We start from the raw sequence: 23,291 nt of genomic DNA, 5'->3' as shown, positions 1-23,291 counted from the left end.
TATTTCGCCATTGTAACACATTTGACAGCTAAGGAGTTCATCGAGGTCAGTTTTCCGTTTAGAACTTCCGTTAACGCCCACATGTTGGCCATAATTTGCGATGAGGGGGGCGGGGCCTTCAATTGCCAGCTAATTAAAACAAAATTAAATACGCGTTAAAAGCAAACATAAATTCCAGTGAATGGCACATTTCGCTCTCGACTGTCAAATGATTTGACGACATTTTTATGTACATATGTAAATATCTGGCATGCCAAAAGCTAAAACAACAATCTGCAATGAAGTCATGAACAAAACTGTCAAAAAAAAAGTGCTCAGAATAAACGGAACTATGCATAGAACAAATAAGCATATACCCAACTGCAGGTGTATGTCCTTTTAATTGCCCTAAACCTCACCCTTATTAAACCCCACCCACCAATCCTACCTCAACTCTTCTTTGATTAAGATAACAGCCAACTCGGCACTCAGTTGTTGTATTTATTCAAGTTGTTGACAATGGCAAAGAGGAGCATGTACTACGACTTCAGGCCAAGGACTCCAGACTACTTAAGCTAAGCAAATACCTTCTCTGTCCCTCATTCCTTAAAGTAAGTACTTAAGTGCGGCAATTGTAGTTAGTCATGCCTCATTATGGCCTATAGTATTTAACCGAGAGTCTGTTAAAAGCAAATGACGTGTATTTTCCATAATACTCCAACAGAGTTTACCTAAATTCTAAGGAATAATGCATTAGAAAACTGAATTCGATATTTAATATCTGTATCATTTAAACAAACTTTCGTAGGGTGATTTTTAAATATCAACAGAGTTTACTTAAAGAAAAAAAAAACTAAAAAATTTAAATCGATTATTTAACGGGCACCTTACAATCTCTATCATTTAAACTTAACTTCGTAGGGTGACTCACGAACTTAAACTGAGTTTTCTTTAAAAAAAAAAAAAAAAATACACTAGCAAGTTAAAATAAATTATTTAATAGGGCGGCTCACTATCTGTATTATTTAAACTGACTTTCGTAGCGTAATTCAAGAATTTAAATATCTACAAAATAAATCAGATCTTTTTGATAGCTAAAATTGGACTCAGTTCACAAATATGGGAGAGTGTGTGTGTGTGTTTAAGTCAGTGCTTGTTGACTTCACGCATTAAACTAACAACAGTAACAACAACAACAACAACAACACGTTTGACAGTTGCCGTTGTCGCTGACATTTTGATGTTGCTTTTCGCTTTTCACTTTGCTTTTGCTCCCTTGACATGCTTTTTGGCACTTTGGAAAAACACGAAAAATGTTTGCATGGCAAACACAACTCGCTGTCACTCGTACCTCATACCTGACTCCCCTCGAGCATGACTGACATAAAAAAAACAGCAGCAGCACTCGCGACACGCCCCTTTCCTGTTTTTTTCAAGTTATTTCTTGCATTTTGCTTGGGTCAGACAGCAATTGCCATTTGAGATTGAAAATCGCCAAGCGACATGTGACATTTGGCGAATTTCAATGAAGCAACTGACATTCATCGAAAATCTATCAGTTTCATTATGATGCCAAACAAAGATACATATAATAAAAAAGTCCAACAAGTTGCTGAACTTTTATCAACATCTTCTAGTACATTAAATATTAGATTTGCTGATGAAATAAGTTTGTGTTGACTGACTGAGTGATTGGCAATCAACAAAAAGCTTGAACTGCGCATTTTTCTCAACTCAACATTAATTCCCCCCTCACCCCCTTGTGGAAAGCGTATTCAAATTATGACCGATTGGCTTTTAATCTATTTTCCAGAAATTGCACGAAAAGTGAATCGATAATTCTGCTATAGTTTTTGGAAAATGCATTTTCACTGATGTAAAACGTTGATATACTAGGTAATATGATTTTCGACACTTCTTCGCTCGCGTTTTTATTTTGTTTTCTTTTTTTTTCTTTATGTTATTTCCAAGAAGAGAAGCAATAAAGCATTTTTTAAACTTTGCTCAACAACACAAAGTTCAGTAAGAACTTTAGCTATTATTAATGTTTTTGGTGGCCTCATTACCTGATTAAGGCACACTTCAGTGCTTTATAAGTATACTTAATACGCACACCTACAAAGTAAGCAAACAATTAATTTTAAATGGCAAATTACATTAAGGTACAAGTGCCTGGAAAGAATCTCTTTAATTTCATTGCGGAAACAATTTACGGTTAACAAATATTGTCGTGTTCCCAATTCGAGAAAAACGTCAGAGGTGTGTTGCTGAAATTTCTTAAATGGCTGAGTTATATATAACCATATATACTTAACAGTAGCCACAAGCGACAATGACAGTAAACAAATCGGTCGAAAAATAAAAAAATAATCTTATTAACGATGGTGGACTATGAAATACCCGGACCGTACCGTATTATTTTTATATATAGGGAAGATATCAGAAATAAAGTTTCTATTAAGACTCTTTATAGATTTTTTTTATAAACAACTAAAGATAGCAGAAATTGGCTTTCGCATCTTATCCACAGATCTGTCTTAAGAACTATCTAACGTGGAAGTTATTGCCGTAACTGATTAATCAGTTCTTATTGCTCAGTTAAAGAACTTTTTGCTGTATTTTCAGCATTCTCAAGTGCATTTAATTAAATGTTTGGTGGTTTCTTGGAAGATACTAAATGGATTTTGAATAAGTTATATATATATAATAGATAGGACTGCTTTGTCCATGACACTTGAAGTCAATATAAAAGTACTTAAGCTGATAACTGAAATAGAAATTTGGCTGATAACTAGCCATGGAAAACCATTAAATATGCTGTGAAATAGAGTGATGATCCATTCGTCATTCAATCGATCAGTGATCAATATGAAATTGATTGGAATACTTTTTTTGGCTATTGCCACGGTAACTGCCTCCTCTTCCTTGGGGAAACAGCAAGTGGCCCCTGTACGCACTGTAGAGGAACGCATCATCAATGGACAGCCTGCAGCAGAGGGTCAGTTCCCCTACCAGGTGGGATTGAGTTTAACCAGTCTCAGCACCCGTGAGAACTATTTCTGTGGCGGTGTCATCATTGGCACTGAATGGCTTTTAACTGCAGCCCATTGCACTGCTGAGTAAGTAATCGAATAATCTTGGAGTATACTAATTTATTAATTAATCCTGTTGCAGTGCCTCTGGAGTACTCGTGTATTACGGCTCCACGGAGCGCAAATCAGCGAAGCTTTATCAGTATGTGCCCAAGACGAAATTTATAGAGCATCCGGATTATTCGTACAGCCCGCTTACCAATGATATAGCCCTGATCAATACGCCAGTGCTGACCTTCAACGAGTACTACAACAAAATTGAGCTTCCCTCCATTTCGAGCAGATACTCCAGCTATGCGGGTCAACAGGCTATCGCCTCCGGTTGGGGCTACACTTCCCAGTGGGTTTATGACATTTCGGATACGCTGCAGTACACCACACTTGACATCATATCTGTGGAAGCCTGTGAGAGCATTTATGGAGATGTGGTTGCCTCCAGCAAGGTTATCTGCGTTGCCACGACCAATAAGAAGACCACCTGCAGCGGTGATTCCGGCGGTCCTTTGGTGCTTCTTAGCACGGGAAAACTAATCGGTGTCACCTCCTTCTCTTCCATCTACGGCTGTGAGTATGGAGATCCGGCTGGTTTCTCACGTATTACCAGCTACCTGGGCTGGATCAAGGAATCAACTGGCATCTACTATTAGAAATTGATCTAAAAAGCTCCACCATTATGGAGAAGATTTTTCCCGAACCTTGGTTCAATTTTATGAAAAAAAGTTTGATTTTTCATGCAATAAAATTGAATAACAAAAAAATTTCTAAGACTTAGAGAATCTTACAAATTATTAAGATTTATTTATGAAAGCCTTCGCAATTTTAAAGAATATTTATCTAAACCCCTTTTTTATTGTGATAAAAAAAAATTATATTTTTTCATTTCATTAAAATTTTTCAATTTTTTAGAGTCTAATAATATTTACATTTAATTATGAAGACGTACGCAATTTAAGAGAAGATTTTTGCTAAGTTTTAAAGTATCTACCATAATATTTTAATTTAATTGTGATTATTTTCTAAACATCCAAAAATTATGAATTTAAATATATTTTAAATTTGTGTAAATATTTTTTTTAACGGAAACTTATTTCTGTAGAATTCTTGAACTTTTGTAATTGAGATATTTCTTGCTTAAAGACAACGCTAGTTTTATATACCCCTTCAACTCTTTGGGATTGAGTATACAAAGTAAAATATACAAAAATATGGGACAGCAATTGTTCAACTGATGTACGAGTTATTTGCTTTTGATATTGCCCAGCCCCCTTTTAAATAGGGTACTAGGGGGCGTAATTCGAAGACTTTCTGGCTGACTGTTTGTAAGGTGTGTGTGCCACATTATAAATTTACTTCGTTTGTTTTTTACTCAGATATAAATGACTGGTTCTGATACTTCTGTATGCCGAGACATTACCCAACAGCTGGAAGTGGGGAAGGGGATTGGAAGTAACGTTCAATGACTGCGTCGACATTATTTCCATTTAGTTGTCGCTGCGTGCACTAAACTTATCCATTGACGACCGCAATTTGTGGTCCTGCAACATGAAGACGGCAGAGGGGAGCGAGGGAAAGACCCAGACTGACAATAGTTGGCTCTGTTTAATGCCCAATTGGCATTACAATGGCTGCTCCCAATGGAATTTGCTGCTTGCAGTGCATTGAACCTGCCTGTCCAGAGCGCAATTCGAATTCCTCAGCGACTCAGTCGTTGTCATTGTCTTCTGATGCCACTTTCCCTCCTCCCCTTTCCACCCCTCTCCATCTGCCGCTGCCCCACCCAACACAAAGCGTCATCGCAACCGGAAACTATGCAGCCATTTTGCAAGCTTTTTTGTCGCTCCCCCTGCGACTTGGTCCCCTCCTTTGGTTATATGAAGTCATAGTCATTATTATTGCACACACCCAAAGACGTTGTTAATAAACACAAACGCCGTGCACCTTGGCTGCTTATTGAAATCGTCCACGTTCTTCCCTGCATCTCTTCTTCCTTCCACTTTTGTCTCAGCAGCGTTAAAAATAAATGCAATTTATTGTTGCCCATTTGCCAAAAATAAGGGAATTCGCAAAAAAAAAAGAAAATAATATGAAAGAGGGAAGACAGCTCGCAAATTGCACAATCGCAGTGCATGTGTTATAAATTTAAAGAAAATAAAAAAAAAACGTATCATATTAATATAAGAAATATTAAAAATCGAGCAAGTCAGCGACAGCAACAACAAAAGATAAAGGCAAAGTCAAAGAAGGCGGAACATTCTACTAAAAGTCGCGTGATTTATGCCTTTGCAGCCAGCCAACAGACAGACAGACAGAAAAGAACAGAACAGACAAAATGCCGCCCACCTCTTCACCCTTCCCTCTGCGCCGCCTCTGGGGAACTGGAACGTAGAAATGGTGGGCGTGGGCTGTGGGCTATACACCCAAGAGGCACGTCTGCAAATTTTCTCCAAAAAGTCAAGAAAGGTGAGATGGAACCAATAAATATCCCAGTACTTAAAAATATTCAATTCATTTCATATTAAAGCTGATGAAATCTAAAATTCTTAGAGCATATATAGTACATTTTTATTTTATTATTTAAAGTAACAAGAATATATTAATAATAGTATTGATAACTGTGAAAATTTTCAGCAAAACTTTAAAATATAATAGAAATAGCTAGTACACCCTTGAAAGTACTAGTTTCTAAATCGAATTTTCTATGGAACTATATGTTGTGAAGTCTGAAGGATATATTTAAATTGATTGCTTTGCTTATTTATAGACACATCCATCGTTTTCGACCTTTGTAAGATAATTAGACAGCTCACAATGTGAACAACAACAAGTCTATTTTAAATGTATGCAATATATATAAACATATATTTTATGTATTTGAATTTCATTTCATATTCAACTACATCTCACATTTTCGCTTAGTGTAATAATTATTGATGAATACTTTGGCCTATTTAAATAAAAACGAAAATCAAAGTAGATACGACAACGTCACTTCAGATGTTTGCCGCTTAAATTAAGCGTAAAATTGTGTTTGACAAACGGGCAATGCGCCAGCAGACATTAAATCTTACGAAAGATGTGCTCCTCCTCCTCCTCCTCCTTCTCCGACTCTTAGCACACCTTTCGATAGAGCAGAGGCGTCGTTAAACCACAGAGAGTGGGAGCAGGAGGGCCATCGATTGAATGAGGGCGCCACTGTGAACATTTGGCAAACGTTGCGAGTTAATGACGTCAAACCCACAAAAGATAAACTGGCGTCCACCTATTTACGTATATTTATATTACGTAGTATATGTATCCATCGCACTTGGGCACACTTTTGCGCTATTTTAATGAACTGGCCACAGATTCAGATTCAGATTCGACTTCGAATTCAGATGTAACGCAGTCCGTTGGTCTGGGCGGAACTGCTTGTTGTGGGGCACTTCCAGGAAATCCCAATGAATCATTTGACAAACCGACAAGCCCAAAAGTTGGGGGATTTGTTCGGCTCGCCCATTGGGACGGTTGTGTAAACAAAAGTCACTCAAATTTCATGAGCTTTATGCGATTTATAATGCACGAAAAAACTGAAAGCTGAGTGACAATGTCTGACTGGAAAAAATGCCAGGAATTCCAAAAAGTTGCTAAAAAAAATTTCAGATGTGACTTAATGGACTCATATGTCATAAACTGCGAGTTAAATGAAAAACAGAAAGGAAACGGAATAAGTAAGAGTTGATTGGGAATATGAGAATACAATACGAATATAAACTTGATTATATTGCGGATGTAAGTATGAGTTTAATGCATTGATTATCAAACAAAGATGCTTATGAATGGACATACCCTATATGTATACACATAATTATTTATTTAATTTGTATAAGATATATATATGCAAGTATATTCATGTATAGTATGTATTTATTCGCTGCTGATGATGTTGACAACCAATTAATTTCAGATGGCCCACAACAAAAGCATGTGTCGGGCTTGGGTGGCGTCTCTCTGTTAATTGTTTTTAATGTAAATTGCATAAATATAAATAAAATGCTATACATTAAAATTGGCTTAAAGTAGCCGAAGCCATTTTCAGTTTCAATTATGCCGCAACTTGGCTATCAATGTGAGTGCCTCCCTCAGCAGCAACTGACGTCAGCAAACATATCTTTCATGTCCTATGGATTCCAATATTATACTGTACTGTGTACCATGAAAATCTGTCTGTTTAGCATCTCTCCACTCGATGTTCGTTGTGAGGCAATGCAGTGCACAGTTCATTGACATGACTATAAATTTTGTCGCCACGAAAATAGTTTTTCTGTTTTTCTCACTTTCCAACTGCGCTATTTTCTGAGCTGTTGCACAATTTTGTGGTTTTTCTTTTCATTCGCCTTATTACGAGAAAAAAAAAACTAGCCAATAACAAAGTATTCGAATACGGTGGGTGTTTTTTTTACGCTTTTTTATATAAATGTTATATATTATAAAATACTTGGTAATTTAATTAATATCTCCCATATATGGATGAATAAATAAATTGTATTTATGGGGTGGGTGTATTATACCCTTCCTTGTTTAAATGTTATATTTTTTTTTTTAATATTTAGTAATTTTCTTAATATCTCTTATTTTTGAATGAATAAATAATAACAATTTATACCCCTCCCTTTTTAAATAATAAATGTGTTAGATACATTTGACAATTGTTTGATACTTTAATTGCTTTTAACTTTTCATAACATAATATAGACAAGTTAAATTTGTTGTATCAGGTGAACATTTGTGACTTAATAATCGATTTTTTATCTGGAAATAATCTTAATTGCATTCAGTTTGGTATTATAATATTTGGTATAATAGTTGTCACCTCTCTCAGTTGGTTCATATGCCACATAAAGCTATTTATGCCTTATGACAGCCTTTCTGTTGATGTCATAGCATTTCTATGTGACACTGGAATATATTGAAACACTTTGTTTGTAAATACATTGTGGCAAAGAGTGCACTCTCTGCACATTGTGCCTAGTTAATTAAAATGTGCGCACAGTTGTGTCAACAACAATGTACCACAGGTCGAGTAATTAAAACTAAAACCAAAACCGGCTCGAAAGCCCCAAAAACCCAAACCCAAAAGGCAGTCAACAAATTTGTATTTAGCAAAAAAAAATATATACATCTACATACAAATGTATGTACAAAAGGAGGTTATCCAATTTGTTTCGGAATAACGAAAAATTGTGATTTTTTTTATTCAAATGAATTTCCGTACTTTGATGGCACTCACTGTGCATTGACTTGCCTGAATGTCCCTCATATATCTTTATATATTCACAAACGACCACAATTTCATGCACTGCATGTTGCACTCGCATTTATTTAAAGATTTTTAGATTTCTTTTAACTGAGTCAATGCAAAGCGTGGGTGACAAACAACTTAAATTGCAACAGCATTTTAAAGAGCAGCACAACTAAAAATAAAAAATATTTTACATAAAAATATATATAATATCTATTTTCTATGCTGCTGACAAGTGACAAAATATGGAAATGAAAACGAAAATCTTTGCAAAAATAATTGAATTGTGAATAGTGCGATTTTTGTGTGGGCCGATGGCCAAACGTTGCAAGGAGTCAATGCGCTCATTAGCCAGGCCAAAACACAATAAATCAACGGCAATAGAAACTTGTCAAAGCCAAAAACAGATACACAAATCGATGACAATTGCAATTGGCCAAAATTGTAGCGACAATTGTCAGAATATTTGTACGGGTGTCTAACCTCATACAAAGTTAAATAAACAACTTGAAGGAGACAATGAATCGTTGTCTGTGGCTAATTGACGTCTGTATGTCTTGGTTAATTTCCATTGAACACTTTCACTTGTCGCGGAAGTGGTCTAAACAGAAGGAGGCCCTGTTCTTGGCCAAACAGCCATGAATTTTCTTACTGCCAATTGAAGCAATTTGTCAATTTTGGCATCACAACTGATGACGATTTTGCCACGGGCAAGGACACATTACGGCCAAGTCCATTAAACTTAAAAATATCTGCAAATGCTCTCGCTAATGCCAAAGCTTAAATAGCACTTTCTGATAACTAAACGATAATAATGTTCAACAATAATGTAAAATAAAGTGCTTTGCTCCAGCAAATTTCCATGTTCTACAGCTTTATTTCCGAGCTGCTTTATTGCCAGCGAATTTATAAAGCAAGTTGAAAGCCAAACACAATTTCCTATGCTTTTCCTTTTTTTCTGATACATTTTAAGCTCCTCCTCAAGCAATTAGGTTGGCAACTCTACACTCAGAATCTTCCCCGTTCATTGGCAACGCAGCTTATGACTTCTGACAGCTTTAGTGATGCAATATGCATAAATCTTAGTGCTAATCGGATTAAATTGAATTTTACACAACGCCACTGAAAACATCAAATTGTCAATACATCACACAAATTAGACAGATTCAACGATTTTAAATCGAATCTTTTAAGTATTAAAAAAATTTTGAATGTTACTTAAATTCTTGGATGTATGGTTATTATTTAAATGCAATTTTCAGGACTTTAATTTTAAAATGCAAATTTTAGATTCATTGCTTATGGTGTTCGATTCATTTTACTTTATTCATAGGCAATAGATACATTAAATGAAAATAGTTGTAATCGACTTATCGATGTTTTTATTAATTTCCATATTTAATTATAAGTATTTAAAAACAAATCAGAGAAAATAGTAAAGTTTTGGCAACTTTTTAAATTATTATATTTAATACCTGAGTGACCGAATGCAACATTAATAATTTCAATAACTCCTTCAAATGTTAACAATTGTATCTTGCGATAGTTGTGCGTTTTCCAACACATTTTTTGGCAATATTAATTTATAAACAAAAGAGTAGGCGACATGAATGCCAAAGAAAGATGACATGCTTAAGGACAGCAGTTGTGGCAAGTCATTCTTTCACAAATTTTCGCAGTGAGCAGAGCTCTTGAAAGTAGAAAATAAAAAAAAGTAAAAATTAAATTCCTCTCTTTGAGTCGTTGTGTCGAGCAATCTTTGGTTTTTCGCATTCCCATCCCCGCGCAAGTAGTTCCAAGAGCAGTGTAACTGTAACTATAATTGTTAGCCACAAGAAGACACGAAGAGACAAGAGAAGAGAATAGAAGAAATGGTTCCAGTTACCAAGCCGAACACCAAGGAGGTGCAGTGCCAGCTCGCCACATGTGACGAATCAAAGCAACAGCAGGAGGTCATTGTGACCCCAAAGAGTGGACGCGTGGGCATCTTCAATGCCGAGGACTTTTTGTCCCGTGCCCAAATGAACGACAAGATCAACAACATCTTACGATCACCCACCAAGGCTCCAAACGGCGTTCGCCAACGCTCCGTGTACACCAACAACAATCCATCGCCGGTACGTCAAAAAAAAAAAACCAACAAATTTTTCACTTGCAATGTCAGTGTCAGTTTCAGTGTCATCTTTATAAATGCCACATTATGTACTCCTCACAGGAATTTATACATATATTTTCTATCTATAAATTCCTAACAATTTAAAATATATTATTAACTATTAGATTAACTGCTAATCTGGTCACCTAAATTCATTTTTGCAGTGACATTTTGAGTGTGAGCCACTTCTATGAATGACAAGTTAGGCTCTTTCAGAATCATTAATAATCATTCGTTATTTCAATGGCCCTTTCATTTCTTTACCCTTATATATATTCTACTCATAGAATAAATGTGATGGAATATAATAGTCTTCGATAGTCTTAAGTTTGCGATTTATTTAAATGCTAAGCTAGAATCTCTTTGATGGATTCTGAAATATAAACCTTTTCAAATAAATAATATGTATTTACAAATTTGCCAAGAACTCCAGGCTAACTTAAAATGCAGTTGGAGAATTAATCCCTTCTACATATGTGAAATTAGGTTCTCCTCATAGGAAATACAAAATTTAATTTAATATAATTTGAATATACTTATATTAATTTCCGCATTAATTATAATTTCTATAAGAGTTTTATCGAGTTTGGGTCACTTTTGTGACTATATAAATCAGCTTTATGTTAAGTTTTCTTTAGGTTTTGTTCAATGGCTGAATAATAATTAATTTTTTTATCATTCTTATTAATATTAATTTTTGAATGGTTTATAATTTTCATTGGATTTTCATAGAAATTACAGTGTTTTCTCAGTATGTTCGATTTTTAAATTTATTAAATTTTATTGAATATTAATTTCCCTATTATTTTTAATTCCTGCAGCAGTCCTCGATGCGCTTGTCTGGAACAGCTGCTTCGCTATCATCGCGGATGAGCAGCATGTCGCTGAACAGCGGCAGTGCTAGTGTGGGAACCAACACCGCCGTGCTGGCCAAGGAGTGTTCCAGCCAAACCAACGCCAGTGGTGGCGCTGCATCGTATAGGGGAATTGGCATGGCCATGCACCACTCGCAACCGCTGCTCACAGCGATTGCCCCCGACTTGGAGCCGATTGTCCATGGCACAAAATCATTAACTGCTCGCTATGCTACTCCCTATGGGTATGAGAACGGCGGCGCTTATTGTCCAGTAAGATTTCTTAGATCTTAAAAAAAAGTGATTTAAATGCAGTCTTGATTCATTATTTTTAGCCACCACCGCAACCACAAATGCACCATACTCAGCAATATCCTTCGCCAATGCCTCCACCACCTCATGCTTTGGGACGTGTCAGCTCGCGTACCTTTGAGTTTGAGAACAGCCCACCACCACCACCACCTTGTCCCGGATCCGGTCCGATTGCCATGTCCAACGGCACAATTCAGCTGCGTTTACGCGAAGGTGTCCGGTAAATACCCCAAAATAAAAGATATTTATAATGAACTCTTGTGATCAGCTCCCTTTGCATCCTCTCCTCCTCAGCATTGACATGACTCTGGACAAGGCAGTGCGTGTCCTGAATCAACGCAGCATGGTGGCTGTCTCATTGTCCCGCAATGGCACAAACTCGGCCCTAATTCATCCTAATGGAAGAATTCTGCAGAGCGGCTCGAAGGTGGAAATTGTCACATATGACGGCATGAAAACCAACAACTTTGTGTAAGTAGAACAGCGCAGATGCATCCGTTTAATTGTAATACATGTCCGTGAGCTGGCCAACATTTAATAGTAACAATAACTATTAAATTGTCAACTGATTAATCGATAGTATGAGTATTCAGGGACAGAATCGTGTGTGGTATTCTGATGTTATGCTATAAAATGTGAATTCTTTGGCTATTCCAGGCGTTACGCCAAAATGTGGTACAAGGGTGTGAGCTTCACTAGCGAATCCTGCGCTTTGATTTATCTGGTGGACACCGCTGGAACACGCACAACAACCGACACTTTCACTGACCTGACTAAGGATTACACTTTGGCAGTGTTTTACGAGTAAGTATATAGGATACATCTTGTAGAATCCAAATAATTTTTTAAGAATTAAAATTACTATGAAAAAACTAAGAATAAAATTTAATGTAGCTAAAATAAGAAGCAGGCATTAGAAAAAATCTAATTTATTAATAAGAAGAAGTAGCTTTGTTTTTTTTCCTAACTGGAATCCTCTTTCATATTCTTTGTTTGCCATTCTCATTTTAATCCAATTTCTGCAGCGACTCACGTCACGGTCCCTCCTTTGTGCCGGATGCACAGGAGGTGATTGCTAAATCATCGTACAGTTGTGCCGATGACGGCACTGAGATGTACGACATTAATGGCTTTCGCATCATTCAGGCCGCTGACGGCCTGGTAAAGGTAACTCGTCAGCATAACAAGGGCCTGATTCGCACCAGCCCTGGAAACGGATCCGTTACTCTGACCACTCTTGGCATCCATTGCACCGCCTCCTTGGGCAAAACCTCTCACCTGTTTTTGCGGTAAGTCGTCGCTTGAAACTCGATTCCAACTATTTCCGTTTACTATTTCTATAATCTATTTTTAAAACTGCAGTCGCAATGAGAAACGCATGCACTTTGATGGATCCAATTTCATAGTACGCAATGCCGGACACTCGGCTGGATTTAACGAGAATAACCTGCTGATTGTGTATTAACTTGGCTTCGCCCTAAAACACAACCGCACACTTCCTGGACACATACACATACAGACAAATCCAATGCAGTTTTTTTAGGGACCGTTACGCTGGCCTAGCTTGGAGAGGGATAATCAGTAAAAATTGGATAAACCACAGAAAAAAAAAGAAATGAAACAAAAAATAAGGCTCGCAAAAAGGCGCGAGAAACGCCAAAGACATCCTGATCGATAGAATACGTGTAAGAATACCGCACTTACAACCCTATCAATATAATTGACTGGATACATCAGATCTTGGATGTCTTTCGTTACTCGACGTAAGCGCAACGCAACTAAAAAGGAATTCGTTTTTAGTTAAATTTTCATAATCGAACTTTTTGATATCAGTGAAAAAATAGTAAATAACTTTGGGGCGTTTGTCCACTGCCCTGCCTACTAATTGAAAACGCTGGTCAATTTGGCTATTGAAGAGTACTAGCGTTTTAATTTTTAAGGCTCATTTCAATTTTTGAAAAAAGAAAAAATCCACAAATAGTATTTAAAAAAAAATTATAATAATAATAAGAAGTACATATATTAAGGAAAGCCTTAAAAATTTTTCACATGCTATCCAAATTTGTAACACAAGGGACGTTCAACGTAAGACACGAGACGATGTGTGTATGTTCAACAATTAGTAGGCAGTGGTCTTAAGAGGTGGCTGTCCCTCTGAGCGCTGCACTGATAAGGTGACAGCGCCAGTGATAAATATAGTTAACAGTTAATGTTAAGATTAGTTTGTAGTTTTTTTGCAATCCAAACTGTTCATCCACATCAATGCTAACATATGAAAGTGATATATTGTTACATTAAGAATGGCAAATTCAAAGTGTACACAATACACAAATAGAATATACATGAAGGACACACGAGAAAAGTGAGAATTACAAAAGTATTTAAAGCAGACGAAGTACATATTAAGTAGCTAACATGATGTGAATTACATGCATACACAAGCACACACACAATCAGATATATATATATATATATATATTCCACACGAATATTAGCAGATAGCCCGAGTGGGTTCAGTTGCACTTAAAAAAACACTTAATACAAACATCGTCCAACCTATTTCACTTGGGCCTTTGTTCCAGTTATGCCCAAGTTATGTCTCGAGTTGTACAAGCCTTACGACAATCTCCAACACCCCAAATTTACAAGCATGTATAACGAAATTTATGTATGTATCTAAATCTATAAAAAAAATGTACCTTAAATAAAAATGTAAGGAATAATACCAATTTTTGTATACTAAGTGGTGGGAATTCTGAGCGCAGCCAAATAAATTTTATTTTTAGTTTTTTTGTGTATTGAATATATTAATAATCCTATCACAACAAAATTTCTATATAGGTATAAGTTGGGGGCTCTCCTCAGCTTTGATTACACTGGTCAAGAGATTTGTATTTTTTTTTATGTTAAATAAACTTTCAAGATGAAAGCCATAACTTGTAAAGGTGCCCTGTGGCCCCACCTAAAAGCCATAACAATCATGTGAGTAGCCAAGACAAAGGCTCGTAAATTTTCAAGGAAATTGCTTGATGATACAGACACACATACACACATACACATTTATATAAACAAAACCACGCCCTTAGGACTAAAAACTCCCGACGCAAATCAAGAAAGTTTGTCCGCCACAAAATAAGCAAGAGAACTTGAGATATTTGTATAATCTTTTAGTCACTTTGCTACCATCTAGTGTGAAATTACAACTGCTTCTTGGAAACCACAATCAACAGGACCAAATTCTGGTAAGATTGAAAGAAAGCATTCAAAAGAATTTAATCTTGAGAAACCAATTTTATTTTGTCTTTGCTGAATAAAGATTTTGACTATATCAATCGTATTTTTACAATAATGTATTATATTACTTTAAGCCAAGTTTACCTGAAGACATATCCAAAAACATAAGGAGATGGGATCGGCTGTCATATAGACTAATGCTGCTGAAATGGCCGAGTTAAGTTGAGGTTGATGCTGTTGAAGTTGCTGTTGATAAAGTTTATTGGATAATGCTTTGCCAGCAATGTTCGGTTCTGTCATAAGAAGAGAGTGGAACCAATGTTAAATATTCAAGAAAGGCCGAAAACAACAAGATACATACAAGTAGCAGAAGCTACTTAAGGCGAAAGCTAAGGTGAGGGGTGCAAATAACAGCAGTTAGTTAGAAAATCAGCAATAACAACAATAACTACTACTTGCTAGAGCCTAAAATGTATTTAATTGTGAGTTATTTGTGAATGCGTGGATGAGTATTGTGTTTAAGTGTGTGTGTGCGAGCGAGTGTAAATGTGTGTGCTTTCTTAATAAAGAGAGTTCGAGGGCAGCCAGGCGGATCAAACCGAAGACAGCCGCTAATACACTGTTAAAAAATATTTCCAAAATTAAGATTTTTGTCAGATCAAAAATATTTCAAGTTGTTTTTACTTTTGATTTAAATTTAAACAGTTACATAATATTTTTTTTTAACTTTTCAGTGTGATTTAAAACAATTATTTAATAATTTATTTTACATTTAATTGTAAATTTTAGATTCCTATTTAAAAATTTTATTTAAACTTTAATTAATTATTTGTTCATTCTGTCGACTGTTTTCTAGTCGAAATTAAATAAGCAATAAAATAATAATTTTGTTTTTATCAGTGTATATTTGTAGTAGACCAGTTGGTGGCATTCATATCGCTTGGCACATCTCGTTAAGGTCTATATATGTGAAATATTCAATGCTCACGCTTGCGTGCCCTTCAGTACCCACTGCGAAAAGGAATGCAAGGGAAGTTGAAGGATCTGGGGGCCAGGACGTGGCTTCCACGCCTGTGTTCAACATCAAACGCTTTTCACACTTAATTGGGCATAAAATTAAATCAGAATTGATTAAAACACTTGAATGACAACGAAAAGAAACATCAGCAGCAGCGACAACAGCAACTCAAACAACAACGACAGTTGCTTTGACATGATTCCCCCCTTCAATCACCATTCTCTACTCTTCATTCTGCGCTTTGGGTTTCCCAGCTGACGCATCGATATCGACCTCGTTTCCTTCCAACTTTAACCCGACATTAGTCAACTTCGGCCACCAATCTACATGTTTGAAAAAAATAACCAGGACAAGCCTTTAGGGCGTGGCCAGCTTGCCGCCCAGGGAGCCCACTAATTGCACTCCTTCAGGGCCTTGAGGTCTGGCCAAAGTTTATGGAATTCAATTTCCGTTTTAAGTCTCTGTACAGCAACAAATTACGCGGCTCGGCCTGAAATCAATTTATTCATTAGATTTTAATGTGCTGTCAATTATCTTAGCACTGCTCTGATTATCAAACACCAGACATATTCCATTCAATTTTAATTCATGACTATAAAATACGAGGCGAATCCATTTGCATACCAAAGCAGGCAAGAGATAAACAACAGTCAATATGCAGTTTAATTTCCGGAAAATTTTAAAACAATTTGAAATACTTCGTTGTATAGTATTTACTATTCCTGAATAGTAAGTATGAGCTAAGGTATAAGATACTCGTATTTTATATTTTTAAGTCTATCTGTGACATAAGAATTTTTCTTTTTACCTGTTTTCAGTACTTAAATAAATTGACCACCACACTTTCTACTATTTCTACTCCCATTAATGTTTTCCTTATTCAGATAAGGGAAATTTTAATGGTGAGAAAAGATGTCGACAGTTTGTGTTGCAACCGTCAATCAAATAAATCAAAGAGGTTCACGATTTAAGGTGACTTTGTAGCTACTTTGATGGCGACTTCGGATGCTGAGAAATTAAAGGAGCGGGATCAAAGGAAGCTGTCAACGCCATCTAAGTAATGTACCTGTTCACCCCTCGGGAAGAGGACAATTTAAGTCTGCGTCCTGCTTGACAGTGCTTTACGGCGTATAACTTGTTTATGTTATTTGATCAGTTTCTTCTTGTGCTTCCGCCGTGATTTAGTGTGAAGTTGAAGGTGAACACTCAAGGCATATGAGAGAAACAAATTGAGTTCAAAGTGCGCCTGGGGGAGATGTGAGTACAAGTTAAGGGACAAGTAGTAGAACAGTTATTGGTGTTTATTTAAGGCGACTGTCAAAGTTTATTGTCGTTGTCGCACAATCATAAATTATGCACAGACAGATTTATGAGCCAATCAATTGTCAGTTTATTGGAATATTGATTGCGTCTTCAATTAGCTTAATGAAAATCAGCCCTAATCAATTAAATCACGTCAAGTCAATAGCTAATCAGATTTCAATTCATCTATTGCTCGTTTAGCAAATGCGGATTTTCTTCTTCTGCAGATATCATTGCACTAATAATTACAATCCCCCTCATTCTACCACCCTGTCTCAATCTCACCGACAGCAAGCAGTAAAAATTCCAAATTCCAAAATCCGATTCCATTTGCCGCACTTGGTAACGGCTGACGGTAAAGCTCATTGCAGAGGGAACGTGACACGAACAACAATAAATTATCCACAAAATATTCATGGATTTTCTTTTTATTTGTCCACAATTTCACTTAGATTGTAAATAACTTTACGAGTAGTCTGCGGCATTCCAAATATTTGGACATTTTAAACGTTTTATTTGCATGTAAGAAACTCTGAATTTAAAAAGCAGTTTACTTATTTTTATTTCTTTTTTTATTTATTTATTACTTGAACGTCAACTAAGAGCAGTTAAACTCAGATTTGCAGAATGAATTTCAATAGATTGTGTATGACTTTTTTTGTGAATAGAAATACTATGCGAACAATTCTTAGAATCTTAAACGTCCTTTTTTAGTTGCTTAACATAATAGCCTACTTTATTAATACTATTTCGCAAATATTGCACTTCATTATAGTTATTTAGTGTTGAGGAGCAAGTAAAAGGCCCTGAATGTCAATTCATTTGTTGAATAAGTATTTCACAAGAATAAGAAGAACCTAAAAATGAGATCACATTAAGTAAAATAAAAAAAAGAAATCATTCCATTTTCATATAATTTAAAATTGTCCATTGGGACAACTATTTAATGTTTTTTATAAATATGTCTCAGTATATGCTGTATTTTGTTCAAATTCAACTAGAATTTAAACTTTTATTCACAAAACTCATTTCAAGGAATCAAACGCACTCACTAGTACACATAAAAATTTCAACATACTTTTGTGGTCTGCCGAAGAAGAAAATTGGAAATGCATATGGTTGTACGTACTTATGAATATGAATATTTGTGTAAGTTTAATGCATCGACATTGTTCACAAGATTTCTTGGCTTTCCATTATGTTTTCATCTTGACAACTCTGCATATGACACATTTTACATGAGAGCTTGAGAAGTTGAGAGTTTTCCTTTCTCGTCCTTCGTGCAACCGATGTTTGTCTGCTATTGAAGGCAACGTTGCTGCAAATTGTGGCAAGCAGCACAGTGTCTTAATTAAGTCGCAAATCCAACATGTCACTGCACAATAAACTCCCAAACCCCCTGCCCTTCCCTCCTCAGCGATCCTTTTTGAAGTGGTCTGTCTATTACAGTGCATGAGTTTTGGTGGTAATCCTCATTATTTCTCATTAAAATTCATTAACATGTTATGTCTGGCGTTTAATATTCACCTGTTCAACAGTTCACCTGAAGCCTTACTCTGCTCCCCGCTCTTCTGACACTTGTCGTCATTATTTGACTCAGCGATTCAATTAAGTCTAATGGTAAAATGTTGTTAAGCAATTAAATTGCTTTTGTTTCTGCCGCTTTTTCCTCCCAAAAGATATTACGCAATATCCCCGCCCATATAAAATTCTTCGTAAATCAAATTACAACAGCTCTGAAAATCCACTACAAAAATGACTATAAAATTTTGTATAGGTCCCTTGACAACAGCTGCAATTTCAGTGTAATAAATAAATAGATAAAACGTTACAAATAATAAGTTTAATTCCAAAGTTGTTTATAAAACTACTTGACATTTCAAAAAACTCTGCGTAATAGTCCCTTTCCACGAAGAATAAGTTTATTTTATTCTTTTTACATTTGTTCACATTGCAAATAATCTACTTTTTTCTGCTTTTTCACGATGAATAGCGAAACTGTTATTTTATGTCTGTCAAGTCATTTGAAAATGTATTTGCTGAATGTACTGTGTTAGGTGCAAAAATACTTAATTTCTGACTTTTGTAATTTTTTTTGTACATTCAACGAATGTACGAGTACATTATTTCAGAAACATAATAAAATGACAGTAATGTTGTCAACCAATTGAATGACTTGTGGGAATTGAAATTTATTTGGACAATAAATTCTAAGAGAATTTTTATAGCATACTCTTTGGGGCACAATTAAATAACTATGTATGTACTTATTGTATATCTCAGGTGTGTTCCAGAAATGTCTATAGACTTTATTTTTTTTTTTGTCAAACCTCTTAAACCAACAATTGGCTTTGTGGTTGCTTTTTAAATTATAAATGTGTAGAACACACCTGCCTGTTGCACATTTATAAGCCTTTGAGTGGATTAAATAATTATACTATACTTTACAAAGGTGTTGATTGATTTAATATAAATACATATTTTTTTTGTTGCAATATTTATGAATTTGTATTCTTTATTTATTTGTTAATATTGCATTACATTAGCTACTAGCATGTTTATATTCTATTGTAATAAGCGTGTAGTACTTTCAGTGCTCTAAGATTTCTCTCATAGCCAAGATGTGAGCAGGTGACACACTTTGCAGCTTTGAAGTGTTTGCAAGTGGGGACAAGACATACATTTAAAGGCAATTGCAGATACAAAGCCTTAAGCAGAGCTTTATGCCACAAGAGTTACAAAGTTACAATGATTAAATTGTACTCACATGGTGGCCATTGATGTGGTTGCCATCAGTAGCTGCTTCTCTGTCTCTGTCCTTGCCTTTGTCTCTGTCTCGTCCTCTCGCTGAACCAGATCCTCCGTTTGCTGGCTTTGTGTGTGTATGCGGGTGCTGTTGTGGTTGAGGTGGCAACTGGTGGGTGGTGCTGTTGGTATTGGTAGTGGTGCTGGTTATATATCTGCCGCTTCCGCTAACGTTGGAGGGCAATGGTGAGGCGGGCGGAGTGGGTTGCGGTGGTGGAATTGAGGGGCCCGTTCTGTTGCGTAAACGGGCCAATGCACTCCGTAATCCCTCCGTATTGTCTTTGTCGGGCCCCTTTCCAAATGAAATGCATCCGCAGAGCACTTTGAGCCGCGATCCTTTCAATTCAGCGGCACTCAATTACTCTCGCGTTTAATTTGAAGTGTCTCTAGTGAAGATATATAGTTTTCTTTTATCAATTTTTAATTGAATTATCTATAAGCTATTAAACTTATATTTCACACACAATTCCATGACTGACACAAAGTCAAAACTTTTACAATAATTAAATAACTTTTAGTATTCAGAATATTTATTTGACTTAAAACATTTTTATACGATTGGTTGTTGTCCGCTTTCAACTTGAACTGAAATGAAACGAGAAATAATTTTAATTACAATCTAATTACTATTTATTTATTAATTAATGAAATTTATATTAGAATTTATAATGTATAAATTAAATACAGTTCCAAATTTAAATTATAAAAATTAAATTCCTATGACCATTTAAGTGTAAAATCCTTAGTTTACTTTAAGTTTTACTCTCAGGTATTGTTGCCAGTAAAACTGTTGCACTGACTAAAGTTTATAGCCATGAAATGGACACCCAGAAAAACCAAATAGTTTTCTTGTCGTTTACAGCCAATTATAAAATGTAGAAAGTTTCTTGAAAGTCAGCATAAAACAAACAAAACATTTTATTTAAATTTGCGGTTGCTAACTGCAACTTGAAAAAGTTTTGCTCATATTTTGTTAAGTAACTTTAGTCACAATGGCAGCAAGAAATGAAAAAAAAAACACAGAATATGAAGAATAAAAAAAAAAATGGTATGGTTTCCCCACAAGCATTTGAAAGTATGCCTCCCAGACATCTGATGCTATTTTAGTTGAGGCTCAAGGATTTCTGCAGCTGACGAATTGAAAAGAATGCCTCGCGACACAAATACCCTATCCAAATGGAAGAAAAATAGGCATGAGTAAGAGTATATGTTTTATACTCTAGAAAACTATTAAGACTAATTTGTGTGCTGCCCAGGTCGGTATCTAAGGGCATAAAATATGCAAAGTGACAGCTGTTGTCTTTATGCAACCACAGGCTGGAAGGCAGGAAGGTGGCAAGTGACAAAGGGGGCGAATATAAACAAGCTTGACAAATGTCTCATATGCATACAAGCCACACCTGTCACACTCGCCCACCCACACACCAATACACCGACACCTACGCAGACAATAGTCTCACACACACATTGCTCTTGTTTTTTTTTACAAGCCTTTTTGTATGCCTGCGGCAGGAAAAGCTATAGAAACAGTTGCAAGTTCTGTCTGACTGCCAAAAGGATGCTCTTATTACCGTCTTTTTATAAAGAACAGATGGGCGGGAGCACGGACCTTTCTCTTTCTCATCGTGGCCAGAACTATGATACTTGTATGTTAAAAACTTTGAATTCTAGGAATTACATTTACAATATTTGAACATGATTTATTGCCTGGGTAAAGACCAGAAGTAGCCTATAAAGTGTGACTTTAGACAACTTAAAGCCCTGCAGGTTAACGTCAATTTATTTGACCAAAATGAGCCAAGAAGCCATCGGCTAAGACGCATTTTGGCCAACACAAAAAGTGAAAGACGAAACAACGTTAAATGAAATCATTTTGCGGCTATTTTCTAAAATCTTTTTGCAAATTCATCATAGCTATTGTGTGTGTCAGTGTGTGTATGTGAGGGTGTTGCCTGCTCGTTTCAAAAGCAATTTACTCTCATTGTTGTAGCTGTTTGCTACACAGCAATTATTTTCTCATATTACGTATACGCAGCGCGTGCCCAATTCACTGTTTACAGATTTACGAGTCTTTCCGCTCATCATATACAATTTTCTATTACATTTTTTTCTTGCTTTCTGTAGAATGACTTTTCGTATTTAAGCCAAAGAAGCCAAACAGAGCCACAAATTGCTGGCCACAATTTGCGTGTGACTCAAGTGCTTGGCTGGCAATATTATCATTATTTTTGGGGCGAAAAATCTAAGAATTTTTGTTGCTGCAACAAATTAACTTGGAAGCCAGACTCCCAAGTGATATGATGGCAAATTTGTAACGCCTCAAATGCAATCCTTGAAATCTACTTGGCCACTGCCTAAGGTCAAATTCGTCGTCTGCTTTTGCCTTCTTGATTATGAATAATTTTTCATTTTCAGCAGCACATTAAAAATGAAACAACTAGAATGTCACAACAACAATCGCAATTGTTAATAACAAGTATGAGTATTTACCGATTTTATGCAATAAATATTTAATCAATTTTGATTTACCGCTTATGCGACCCAGCAAAAATATAACTCATACGCAACGTTGGCTTCAACACCCGCAGTAAGGAGCAGTTGCCATATATGAGCTATAATAACAATAATAATCATCAGCTCGGCATCATCATGGCAACGCCAGCATACAATAAATTTATATTCATTTCATAGATTCGAGTAGAGCATCGGTTATTATTATTCTTATTATTATTTACAGCTTTTGACAATGCAGATTTGATTGATGTTTGACTCATTACCGAATCCATTATGCTTTACATATGTTGTTAAGCAAATGTGTTTCACCAGCTGAAATTAAAGTCCTGATTGTGGAAAAGGGAAACGGTACGTTTAGGCTCATAAATCAAAAATTAAGTTACGACAGCACGAGTAGAAGATATAAAAGTTATTTCTTTCTCCTCTGCGTGTACGCATCACCTGGTATTGGAGATTTAGTCGAGTGGAAAAACTCGTTAGCAATTCAAACAGGTATATTCTATGGAATATATATACACAATTTACGACTAAATTTAATTACAGAAATAAATGCAATTTTAATGAATTCGATTGGATAAGCTAAAGCTTTTTTAGGGAGTCATTCGTCGACTGCCAATTAGTAATGCTTAGCTCTAGGAATTCGACAAATAGCAATTTCAATTTATATATTTCAATTTCATAACAAAATTGATAAAAATAAGCATGCCATTCATTAAAACACAATGGTAAATACTACGAGAGTATTGCA

At 35.8% G+C, this 23,291-nt stretch overlaps 3 protein-coding genes across 3 annotated transcripts in view; 2 read left to right on the top strand and 1 right to left on the bottom strand.

Annotated features, from left to right (window-relative positions):
* The window catches only part of LOC117783030 (auxin response factor 19), a 47,922-nt gene extending 27,778 nt beyond the window's left edge, over positions 1-20,144 (bottom strand). Inside the window, exons 1-2 of the mRNA XM_034620184.1 lie at positions 19,992-20,144; positions 15,049-15,197 (exon numbers count right to left, since the gene is read on the bottom strand). Of these exons, the coding sequence (XP_034476075.1) occupies positions 15,049-15,093 (45 nt within the window). The 5' untranslated portion in view covers positions 15,094-15,197; positions 19,992-20,144. The remainder of the gene's footprint in view (positions 1-15,048; positions 15,198-19,991) is intronic.
* On the top strand, positions 2,809-3,836 carry LOC117783032 (serine protease 3-like). The gene is made up of 2 exons (XM_034620187.1): positions 2,809-3,098; positions 3,154-3,836. The coding sequence occupies exons 1-2, from the start codon at positions 2,812-2,814 to the stop codon at positions 3,716-3,718; spliced, it is 852 nt and encodes a 283-aa protein (XP_034476078.1). The 5' UTR covers positions 2,809-2,811; the 3' UTR covers positions 3,719-3,836.
* On the top strand, positions 9,927-14,047 carry LOC117783031. Its single transcript, XM_034620186.1, has 7 exons — positions 9,927-10,466; positions 11,326-11,631; positions 11,694-11,890; positions 11,965-12,141; positions 12,328-12,474; positions 12,696-12,959; positions 13,033-14,047. Exons 1-7 carry the CDS (start codon positions 10,221-10,223, stop codon positions 13,133-13,135), a joined length of 1,440 nt encoding a protein of 479 aa, XP_034476077.1. The 5' UTR covers positions 9,927-10,220; the 3' UTR covers positions 13,136-14,047.
* Positions 20,145-23,291: the final 3,147 nt, after the last annotated feature.

This window comes from Drosophila innubila (assembly GCF_004354385.1).
Source record: "Drosophila innubila isolate TH190305 chromosome 2R unlocalized genomic scaffold, UK_Dinn_1.0 1_C_2R, whole genome shotgun sequence".
Classification (NCBI taxonomy): Eukaryota; Metazoa; Arthropoda; class Insecta; order Diptera; family Drosophilidae; genus Drosophila; species Drosophila innubila.
Note: the sequence above shows the minus strand (reverse complement) of the source record. Positions and strands in the feature narration are given on the sequence as shown.